General features: G+C 37.0%; 1 protein-coding gene across 1 annotated transcript; it reads left to right on the top strand.

Annotated features, from left to right (window-relative positions):
• Positions 1–530: 530 nt before the first annotated feature.
• On the top strand, positions 531–4,710 carry LOC115968841 (ras-related protein Rab7). Its single transcript, XM_031088357.1, has 7 exons — positions 531–799; positions 1,051–1,077; positions 1,206–1,305; positions 2,779–2,925; positions 3,046–3,126; positions 3,235–3,380; positions 4,378–4,710. The coding sequence occupies exons 1-7, from the start codon at positions 747–749 to the stop codon at positions 4,442–4,444; spliced, it is 621 nt and encodes a 206-aa protein (XP_030944217.1). The 5' UTR covers positions 531–746; the 3' UTR covers positions 4,445–4,710.
• Positions 4,711–11,927: the final 7,217 nt, after the last annotated feature.

Below are 11,927 nucleotides of genomic sequence, written 5' to 3'. Positions count from 1 at the left end.
ACTCAGGATTAAACTCTAATTGAAATTCAATTTAGATTCTAATTTGATTTTCTCTGAATTTTGGCTATTAACATATATATAAAAGAGTGACTAAATAAGCGTGAACAAAAGAGATAACAATAGATGGAACATGCTCTATCTACACAGCACAATTTGGATACTTAATAGATAATTTAGTCAAACTATGCGATACCATGATTAACCGACCTAGCTGTGTTTAAAAGGTAAGCTAGATTTAAGGATCAAATTGTTGAATTTCAAAATGCCTTGACCATTTTAACATCAAGCTAAGTTAATAGTATTTACCCAAAAAAGAAAAAAAAAATGGTACTTTTTTTTTTTAGATGGAAAAAAAAAAAAAATGGTACTTATTCCTAATAAAATAATTATTCCAATCACAAAAGAAATAGTACTTTTAGTTGGCACAAATTGGATTCTCCCGGCTGTTGCATTCCACCACATGACTAACATTTCCTGGATAAAAAAATAAAAATAAAAATATTAAAAAAATATATATTTAAAGGAAACGCAACGCTTACAAAAAGTTACAGGTCAGTCCAGCTTTTTGGTTCCCAGACTACGAAGCTCCGATTTGCTCTAGAGAGAATTATTCGCATTTGATTCTCACTCTCTCTCTTACACACACACGGAGCCATAGTCGGAAAAACTACAAAAAGACCAAACAGCCCCTCCAAATCAATCTCTTTCGCTCTCTCTCTGATCGAATCGAATTCCATATCCGTACCATGCCTTCCCGAAGAAGAACCCTCTTGAAGGTCATCATCCTCGGCGATAGCGGGTCTCTCTCTGATTTTCTCTCTCCTTATATGTGTTTGTGTCTCTCTGTGTGTGAGCTTTGATTTTGGAATCCTAGGGTTTTAGTTTTTGAGAGATTTTGACGGATCTTTGAGATCTTACTGATTTTCACACAGATTCATATCTAACTCTACCAATTTATCGCTTATTGGTTTAGTTTTAATCTGATTAGAGATTTTTTTAACTACAATTCTTATTCTGTTTCGTTTGATCTAATTGCTTGTACTTTTACAGGGTTGGAAAGACCTCGTTGATGAACCAGTATCCTTGTGCGCTTGATTGTTTTTATTATTTCTGCTATTGAAAATTTTGTTTCCATTTTCAATTTTTGTTAGAAATGAAGAGCAATATATTTTTCATGGTTTGCCTTGACAAAATTTTTCTAATAGATATGTAAATAGGAAGTTTAGCAATCAATACAAGGCGACAATCGGAGCTGATTTTTTGACAAAGGAAGTGCAGTTCGAAGATAGGCTCTTCACCCTACAGGTTGACACTTAACTGGTGCTGATTATTTATTTTCTTAATTGAACAATGCAAGTTTTAATTTTCATATGCAGATGCGTTTGTTTGTTGTCGCTTGCACCGTACATAAGTAATGATTTTGAGTGTGCTTTTTTAGCGTGAACGTCTTGATTTTGTGAGGAATTTCGTGATTGTAAGCCGAAGATCTTTGCTATGACATCTATTGATTATGTTTGCATTGTCATTCTTTGCTATTTGTTCAATTTTTTGGGTTCTTGGGTGCCTTAGGGTTAGGAGAATTTGTGAATCTAAAGCTTAGAATTGTTGAAGAAAGAATTAGAATTATTGGGTTATGTTGGGAATTAAATTGTAGTTTGATGAGTTATTTGAATGACTATTTGGTGGAAGAAAGTTTGTCGGACTTTAGCGTTTTTGATAGGTAAAAGAAAGATCTTGATTTAGAGTTGTGTGGGAGAAGGAAAAGAGGAAACTTATAGTGTTCAAGGGTTGTATGAACTGTACCCGTGGACAATACCACAAGAAAGTGAAGAAGAAAAGAGAGAAGACGAGAAATGGAGAAAAGAACACACAAAGGCCAACATCCCTCGTTGCTCAAAACACTCAAATGTTTTTATTAATCAAATTCATCTACTCTCTAAGTACATTGAGCACAAAAATATGGAATGACTCTTTCTTGTATTAGTAGAATTATGACTTCTAGTTTGACTAGTTTTCTAGAACGTAATAAGGTTATATTAAATAATATATAATGACACTTTCTCATTATATTCTATACTAGATAATAAAAAATAAACCTGTGTTATCAAAGTCTTGCTGATTGAGGGTGGGAAACATAATTTACTATGAGGAGCATTAAGATCCTGACTGTCTTCAACTTTTCTATTAGAAACAGCTTAACTATGAAGATTGCATAATTCATCACTGAGAATGAAAGATGTTATTTCAATTTTGTCTACAACGTATGCACCATTGTAGATTGTTGTGTAAACATTTTCATGAAGAAATTCTACTCACTTTTTAAACATGTTCGTTAAATTAAATTGTAGAGAGTAAAGAACTAGAAATTTCCAATAAATTGTGAATGTGATGGATTGGCTATTAATTCCCAGTCATGACTGTGTAATTTACGATCTTGATGTACTCTTATCCACATATGCTCCCAGTGTACCTGGGTCTTTTTGATTAATGATATTTCGTTATTTATCAACCAAAAAAAATTCCCAGTCATGACTGTTATGTTTGGGTTCCTCTTTCATTCGTTTACAGGACAATTGGTCACTGCATAATTCCTGCTCGGATTTTCATTTGATGTAAAAAAAAATTCACGTGCCTATCATGTTCAATAATTATAATTCATATGGAGTGCAAGTTATGTCTGTGCCTTGGTTTTCCACTTGTACTGTTAGATATTCTTATGGTAATCTTTTTGTGCCTTTATAATGAAGATTAATTAAATCTATTCTTTTGTTTTATCAGATCTGGGATACAGCTGGCCAGGAAAGATTCCAAAGCCTTGGTGTTGCCTTCTACCGTGGTGCTGATTGCTGTGTTCTTGTATATGATGTTAATTCAATGAAGTCATTTGACAACCTTAACAACTGGAGAGAAGAATTCCTTATTCAGGTTTGCCATTTGTATTTCTAAACTTTTCAGCAAGTTGCTTCATTTACAAATCCTCCTGTGGCTCCTTAAATGGAAAAAAAAAATTGCAATTGTGGTGATGATATGAGAAACCTTCTGCAGGCAAGTCCCTCAGATCCAGAAAATTTTCCATTTGTTGTTCTAGGGAACAAGGTCGATGTAGATGGTGGAAATAGTAGAGTGGTATGTCTTTCCTTGAAATTATTGCTCTCCCCCTCTCCCCTCTCTCTCATGTGACTTAGATACCACTTGTGATCAAATTCAACATGTAGCTTTCTGTTGGTTTTCCAGGTTTCAGAGAAAAAAGCTCGAGCTTGGTGTGCATCAAAGGGAAATATTCCATACTTTGAGACCTCTGCCAAGGAAGGTATTAATGTGGAAGAAGCCTTTCAGTGCATAGCTAAGAATGCCCTGAAGAGTGGTGAAGAGGAAGAAATGTAAGTTGAAAAAAATGAATTCTCAATTTTCACATATACATTGCATGCATATGAGTGCACAGGCATGCAGATGCTCTGCCTTTTGTTCTTCATACTGTTTAGGAATTTACATTTATCATACTGCTGGGCTATTTGTGTTTTTTTAATAAGTAATATAACTTCATTGAATAAAGAAAACAATACAGGAAACCAAAACACACAGGCAGTGTACTAAGGAATCAGAAAAAACAGCAAAGACTATAAAGCAAAGACTATTTGTTTCTTCTTAGCAGACTGAAATTCTCACAATTAGTTTATAAGATTAGTCTAAACATCTATTAGCTACGTATTTTGTGGGCGTAAGATATTAGCTGCATGTTGATTATGTGGACTACTGAAAGAATCCCTTTCAATCTTTTATCTGTTTCCATGATATTTACGTCATCTTTGTCATGCTTGGTTATTTATGATAGCTGTGGGAATTTGTAGATCCATCCTTCTATTTGTTACTCTAGTTTTAGTATTTTACTCTTAACATAAATTGGTTACAGTGAAAATTGGTTCTGCATGATGCTCTTATTTTCATTTCAATTACCATATTAATTACTCAGCCATTAGATTTCACTGTCTCATATGATTTCTTTCAGTCAGAACAGAGATCTTTAGCAGACCGTACTTATTCCTAGGATTACGTGATTCCCAAAGTTGAACATGTTAACCGCATTTGTTCCAGGATTATGACAAATTATAATATTTCTTTCCACCAATGATCTCTAACTTAAATGACCTCTTTGGGTTTAAGGCCTGTAGGATGTGCAGGAAGTATCTTATGTTATGTAACAGTTCAATGCAATACTCTTATCACTTGTCTGTGGAACCCACTCATGGACTCCATATGCAAATATGATGTTACGTTACCTATTACACAAGTTACAACTTTGTATATATGCGACTTATCAAGATACTAATTCTTTCTTTTGTCTTTGCTCTTCTGGTTGGGATTTTATGCATTATGAAGATACTTGCCAGACACCATTGATGTTGCAAGCAGCAGTCAGCAGCGGTCAACTGGTTGTGAGTGCTAAATATAATGCCTGGATTTTTTTTTTTTCAGTAAAATGAATTTATCTTTAGAAGTCCTAGAAACAATTCGATCCCGTTAAACCGTTTTATTGTTAAGTATGCTGCACTGTATATTAGTGTGTGAAACAAATTGGTCCATTTGTTGTGGTTGGATTTGGTGGTTTGTTACCTGTGTAAGTACTGCTTGAATGATCAAGTTACATTATTTATCAAGGTTATTGTTGACAGTCAAAGTTCTAAAGATGATTCCATGGTGTTGGCTATTCCATTCAACTATTAAAGATATTGAATTCTTGTAACAATATGTTCAAACATTGTAATGGTGTAATGGACTGTGCATTACACCTGAAAATGGAAATTATCAAAATGTGCCTCTCTCTCTCTCTCTCTTTCTCTAAACCATCAAAAAAAAAAAAAAAAAAAATCTTTGGTTGATTGATGGAAGGTGCTGAGTTGGTTTACAAGTCTAGATCTTCTTTTTGTTTAGAGAGAGAGAGTGAGAGGCATTAGGTCTGTGCTCTTCTTTTTTCCATGGGGCTCCAATGAGAAGGATTGTGAAAGATTGTGGGTCAGAAATATGGCAGCTGAATTCTACTTTGTGGGAAATTAAGCCCGTTGCCATTGAGCATATAAATGAAGGCAACAATAATATTGTAAATTTGTAATCCTTCCGTGTGGATACTTTCTAGTGGAATGGTGACTTGGACCGACTGTTGATGTGTCTATGTGTTGTATTTTTAGTTTCACTGGCGTGGTAGGCTCGTTCCACATATTAATAATCGCAAAGCGAGCTCCTTGTGTACCAGCTAGGTGGCCAGTGTTCAGCGATATGATCATGCCAAAGCCTCAAATTTGGGCGGGCCACAACGTTTGCTAGTTACACGAATTTTTTCAATGCCAGTTACTAATTTTATGAAAAAGTTTTCTTAACAATAACTGGTATGAAATTCAGGCTGGTTTGCTCATTAAACAGTTGATGCTGCAATTTTTATTTCACCGTTTGGATCAAAGCTTTTTTATAAAATAAAAAAAGGGCAAAAACTAATCCCAAATTTTAGGGATGACACTACCTAATAGGTGCAATTCTGATCGATATTCAGGTCAGCAATGATACTAAATTGAGCGGGGAAAAAAATACACAGCAGGAAATTGAACTTTCCTCAAACAGGATTAACACCAGTATATATAAATTAAAAAAGTATGAGAGTAATCTATTTGGCACGGAACAATCATTTACCTATACAAGTTGAATCTCTTAAATACTACTGAAAAAGACCTAGCCTTACTATTAACTAACTTCAGCCAAAATTCCAAAATCCTAGCTGTTTAGTTACTGAAGTTTAACCTTCTGAAAAAAATGTATACTTAAAAAACAAGATAAGCTGGAATATGGCTTAGCAAAGGAAGATGCTAAATTGTTAATGGACAAATCTTCCTTACTATGATGTAAAGGACAAGGCATCTGCTGATTTTGCAAGACAAATTGACGCTCGTCAAACAAGCAGATGTATCACTCATATTGTTGGAGTTAAAGCTAATCCGTAAAACCTTGGGTAGACCTACAATAAAGCATGGTCGCATTCAAACTTTCAGTTCCAGAATCAAACTTTCTATAATACTAGCAACTTAATACTTAATAGTACAAAACGTAAAGAGATGGGAAATCAGTACACTATTGCCAACTGGCAACAAACGACCGGCTTAGACATAAGTTTATTATACCATATATTAGCCAGAACCTTTTTCTTATAAATGAATAAATCAGTAATTAGATAAATATGCACACAAGTGCACACGATGACAAAAACAATGGAATGAATACCTAAAATCTTCTTTCAAAAAAAAAAAAAAAAACCAAAGATCTTCATAATATTTGTTGACATGTTTAGTTTCGACAGAGAAACTACCATCTTAACTTGCTCTCTATCAATCTAAATAAAGCATTTGAAAATTTTTTCTAGACACATAGACTAATGACTATGCACAAATCCATATGATGTTACTTCAAAAAATTTAATAAAATGATGTTAACTTCAATGAAACAAGTAAAAAAACATAATAGGATGCACTTTGCTATCAAGGGAACTAAAATGGACCCAAATCAAACTCTGCACACTCCGTTCATCCAACCCCCCCATTACCTTCGAAGTATCTTATCAATTGCATGGACAGGTGAAAACATGATATCAATAGGATATTCAAAATTAATTCTAATTAAACTTTTCAAAATTTGCATGGTGCTCATGCTAGAGGTCCAGAAACTAGCATCTAAGGGGTTCCAGTCGCTGAAAAATCAGCTCCAAGGTCAAAGGAAATCAAAAGGACATGATCTTAAATTTAATTGTTTATTGAGGTCAGGTCATATCCTGAGTTACTATGTTTGCACCTAGAATTGTCCCAGTGCTTATCATCGACAGAGCAAATCAGCTCATTGAACTCTCAGGATCCAAGTTCTCAACTCTTGCAAACCAATTACTGTTTGCAAGTTGGATTTAAGTTGTATTTAGCTGACCACATTTAACAATAATTAAATAATAATAATAATAATAACAACAAAAATAGCTACTCACTTGTAAAACTTGTAGTAGTTTATCAGGGAACAAGAATGGATGAAACACTATCAGATGCATTTTACTTTGTCCCAACTGAAGAAAGCTTATCCTAGCTGGACGGCCGAATTGAACTTCCAGCCATTGAATTGGATGTAAACGGATTTGGAGGGGTAGGAGCCACTGTCCCCATGGGTCTTGACATTGGCGGCCTTTGGGCAGTCATGCTCATTGGGGGCCTTGCAACTGCATTTGCAAAGTTTGTAGCAATTCTGTTGGTAGGTAATGATGGTGGCATTGCACCTCTAGATGAGGAAGCTGGTAAACCAAGTCGGGCTGCAATTATCTGTGCCCGCTCATGGTAAAGCCTCTGCCTTGACCTGTCCAATTGCTCCTTTACCCTCAGTACCACATTTTCCATCTCATTAAAGAAACCTAACTTGGTTTTCAACTTATGCAACTGCAACAAATGGAAACACCATACATAAAGTCAGAACTCCCAAAATCCACAATTAACAGCAAAATGAGGGCTTGTTTGGTTATAAGATTTACCTGCTTTTCTATCAAAAATGCAGCAAGTTGTCAGATTTGGTCTTCTTCCTGGTTTGCCAGAAGTTTTGCCTTTACTGCCGCTGCAGAGATTGCTGTAACTGCAGCACGCTTTACTCTTATCAAATTTGTTATCGTCTTTTTTTGTCTCTGTAGTCTCCAGTTGGACTTTTTTACCATCTTCAATTTGTTCCTCACCTGTAAATAGATAGCAAATTAGGAAATATATTCACAAATACAATACAAACTGCCAAGGATACTTGTTCATCTTTCTGCAGCCAAAGCTAGACAGGGTGATAAAATTCTACAATATTTACTAAAGCATGCCTTTTATCTACTAATTTAATAGCATAATATCCAAAATTAATAGCAGGAATTTGGATATATTTGTAAATTCCTATAATTTTTTGATAGGCTTCAAGAATCATGATATGCCCATTACCATTGTGTTGCATACATATTCTACCCTACCTTTTCATTCTACTTCAAATTAGTGAGTGTTCTTTTCTAATCCATATTGTCAAGATCTCTTGACTAATATTGCCAATAAGTCTACCCTTTTATCTATGCTATCGCGTGCGCGCACACACAGATTTACTTGCTTCATTGTCGACCACTGGATTTGATATTACTGGTAGTGAAGGTTCATTCTTTTCTGAGGGCAAAGAATCAGACGCCATAACTACATCATTTGGTGCCTCCTTAGGTTGAGAGGGTTCTTCAACTGAATTTGTTGTAACTGGTTGTTGAGGCTTATCCTTTTCAGGGACTAGAGAATCAGAAACCATGTCTACATTTGTTGAAGCCTCAGTAGGTTGGGGAGGCTTTTCGACTGAATTGCTCCCAACTGGTTGCTCAGGCATGTGCTTTCTTTGGTGCCTCTCTCACTGAATCTGATGAAACTGATTGCTGAAAAGTTCTTTCTTTTCTGCTGACTGAGAATTAGAAATTGAATGTACATCTTTTGCTGCCTCTGCAGGTTGAGGAGTCTCTTCCACTGTCACTTCTAACTCCTCAGAACTCTGAGGAAGATCCACCTTGGATGTTAAATCACCTGAATCTTTTATGGTACTTTGTTGGTGGTCCTTTTGCACCTCTGAATTGCTTGTATCATCCAAATATGTTTTCCAGCATCATCACAAGAAGCTATAGTATCTTGTTTCTTTGCAGCATCCACTTTTCCTGTGGATTCACTATTCAGAGTTTCGTCTGGTACAGAATCTTCAATTTTCTTCTCATTTTGGTTATTAGATAAATTGCTATCATCCAACACTGCGGAAGACTTATCCTCTTTCTCATTTCTGCCTCCCAAGTTTCCATCTTCCTGAGAATCCCTGTCAAAATTTCAGCACGATAGCAAAAATCTCAATGACATCAAAGTTACTTAGAAACTTCCAATGGAATATAAGCTCCAGAAAAAGTAACACACCAACCAACTGGTTCTTCTTGTCATCTGGTGGATCTTCCAAAAGAAAAGTGCCTAGCAGCCAGCTGAATGCCAGGAGAACTTCCAGATATGGATTTTATTGAACTGTGGGCTGAAGCAATTGCAACATCAGGTCCTACAAGCCGTGACAGGAAAACAGTAAGATTATGTTTGGAAATTATTTTTGTTTTTTGTTTCCAAAAACTTGTTTTGGAGAATAAAATTAAAAACGATTTTATTGTGTTTTCAAAATTAAAAACACGTCTAGTTAGTTTAAAACAAAAGTGAGAATTTCTTGTGCTTATTAACTTATTTTTTGGGGGAAGAACGGGCCTATTAACTAAGTGATGAACTAATATATTATATATATATATATTGTTTTTTAAGCTAATCTATGAATTTTTTTTAAAATAAAAAAAGAGGATGTGTCTAAACAATCATGTAGGGTTAAGGGCCTAAAGTGTATATTGGGCCTTGGGCCTGGTCTGAGAACACGAATGGTCCGAGGAGGAATAAATAGATATGGGTAATTCCAGTCTAAAGTCTCATAAGTAGGGAACGAGTAGAAGGTGGTCCGAGGAGAAACATCTCCTTGGATAAATTGGGAACAACTCCGGTATGTATCCTGATAATTAAGGTGACCTTCCAAGAAGCTCCAGTGACAGGGACATGCATCATAAACATACCAGGGTGATGGGAACTCAAAAATATCTAAGAGAAAGTTATTACCACCGCATTAAATGCACTACAGCTACTCTTCTGACCGCATTTATGTGGAGAAGACCTTTGAACAGTGCTGCCTTGACAATCACAACTCACAGAAAGCCAAATAGGGTGTTTGATGGGACAGGTACTCAAGTAAGGGTTCAAATGATCAACAAGTGTAGGATCAAGATAGTCCAGAGGGAGCTATATAATGTAAGAGACCTCCCATGAGGAAGGGATCGAAAAAACAGAAACTGAATACTGTAGCAATCAAAATTGTACCTGTACTTTGTTTAATTGATTTATGTGAAGAATAACCTCCTCAGATAGTGAATTCATTTAGCTCTGTATTCTTTGTTCTTACTTGACCATCTTCTAAATCTATTCAAGCCGTTGTCCAATTTATTAAGGCCTAGTTCTTTAACCCACTCTCTACAAATTTATTGTACTGAGCTCACTGGGCCAATATCCCACACACCTTGGGCTTGGGCTGTCAAACGTGTCCCTACAATTGGCGCCATCTGTGGGAAGAACTTGTGTAATAGTGAGTGTGATGTTTAACTATGGTAGGATCAAGTCCCCATCAACAAGAATCCATGGGTTCTCAATGACAAGATGACTTCCTTAACCTTGAACACAAGCGAGATCGAGAAGGTAGCATACACACCACACATACTAGTAAAGGTCACTCTTGAGTTAGGAGTCACGTCTCTCAGGAGCAGAACAATAGAGCCATGCAAAGGGAAATTGACCATCTAAAGAATGAATTATGCCATGTATGACGAAGACGAACTCCTTCCCGGTCTGATTCCTTTTCTGATGATGAGAAGGATGGTAGTTATCGACGTAGGTCAAGGACTCCTCCTAGTGAGTCTTTCTTGTATGAAGAGGAACACCATCGTGGGCGCAAGTACAAGAGCCCAACTTGCAGAGGACTAGGAAATGACGCTATGAGCAAAGCGTTGAACCAAATTTTGAAGTCGCCCTTCACGCACAGGATTGAAGGAGCAACTCTTTCTCGGCGTTTCCATTAGCCAACGTTCACCATCTACAAAGGACGAACAAATCTGGTGGAGCATGTGAGCCATTTCAGTCAGAGAATGACTATCCATTCTAAGGATGAAGCCTTCATATGCAAGGTGTTCCCATCTAGTCTAGGACCTGTTGCGATAAGATGGTTCGACAACCTAAGGGTAGGTTCCATAGATTCCTTCAAGGAGCTTACCCGGGCATTTGGCTCTCATTTTATTACGTGTACCAGGGTCCCTCGGCCTATAGATTCCTTACTGTCCTTATCCATGCGAGAAGGGGAAACTCTAAAGATGTGCTTGGACAGATACTGGGAAATGTTCAACGAGATCGATGGTGACTTTGATGACGTGGCCATCAGCACCTTCAAGGCCGGCCTCCCAGCCAAGCACGGTTTAAGGAAGTCTTTGACTGGCAAACCTGTTATGGACCGAAATGATAAGTATAAGAGGGTAGAGGAAGACCAATGCTTGGGAAAGGAAAAGCTAAGGTTATCCTTCAAGAGAGGAAGGATTTCAGGTCGGATCGATACAACAACAACAACCGGCCTTGGAGAGACTTTACTGGGCAATCAAGGCCTGCTAATGCTTAGGTGGTTAATGTGGTGTTTCGAGAATCAATGCATCAGGTTCTGGAGAAGATAAAGAATGAGTCGTTCTTCAAATGGCCAAACAAGATGGCTGGAAACCCAATGAGGCACAACCAGAGCCTTTATTGCCAATACCATTAGGACCAGGGACACACCACGGAGGACTGTAGAAATTTGTGGGATCATTTGGACCAATTGGTCCGAGAAGGAAAGTTGAAGCAGCTTTTGTACCATTCCAGTGGTCAGGTGGGCCAAACAGGTTCGGATCCCTAGAGAGATGCTTCTTTGAGACCTCCTTTGGGAACAATCAATGTGATTTTTGCTGCTCTCAGGAGGACCAGTTATTGTCCCTCCAAAGTAATATTTGTGGCTCAGCTATCCGACGAGGATGATAATCTGGAGCCGAAGAGGGCTAGAATGGATATTCAACCAACAATAAGTTTTTCGAATGAGGATAAGATTGGGACCATACAGCCCCATGATGATGCTTTGGTCGTCATGCTCAGGATTGATAGGTTTGACGTGAAGAGGGTAATGGTGGACCAAGGCAGTGGTGCCGAAATTATGTACCCTGACTTATACAAGGGGCTGAGTTTGAGACCCGAGGACTTGACAGCCTACAATTCTTCTTTGGTAAG

The sequence above is a fragment of the Quercus lobata genome, chromosome 11 (genome assembly GCF_001633185.2).
Source record: "Quercus lobata isolate SW786 chromosome 11, ValleyOak3.0 Primary Assembly, whole genome shotgun sequence".
Lineage (NCBI taxonomy): Eukaryota > Viridiplantae > Streptophyta > Magnoliopsida > Fagales > Fagaceae > Quercus > Quercus lobata.
The sequence above is the reverse complement of the archived record's forward strand: the minus strand, read 5'-3'. Positions and strand labels throughout refer to the sequence as shown.

Bases quoted from the DNA above. Each gene is read 5' to 3' on its own strand.
- LOC115968841 (XM_031088357.1), top strand. From the start codon at position 747: ATGCCTTCCCGAAGAAGAACCCTCTTGAAGGTCATCATCCTCGGCGAT. The intron at 2,926-3,045 runs GTTTGCCATTTG...AACCTTCTGCAG, and splicing joins GAGAAGAATTCCTTATTCAG to GCAAGTCCCTCAGATCCAGA. The intron at 3,381-4,377 runs GTAAGTTGAAAA...TGCATTATGAAG, and splicing joins AGTGGTGAAGAGGAAGAAAT to ATACTTGCCAGACACCATTG.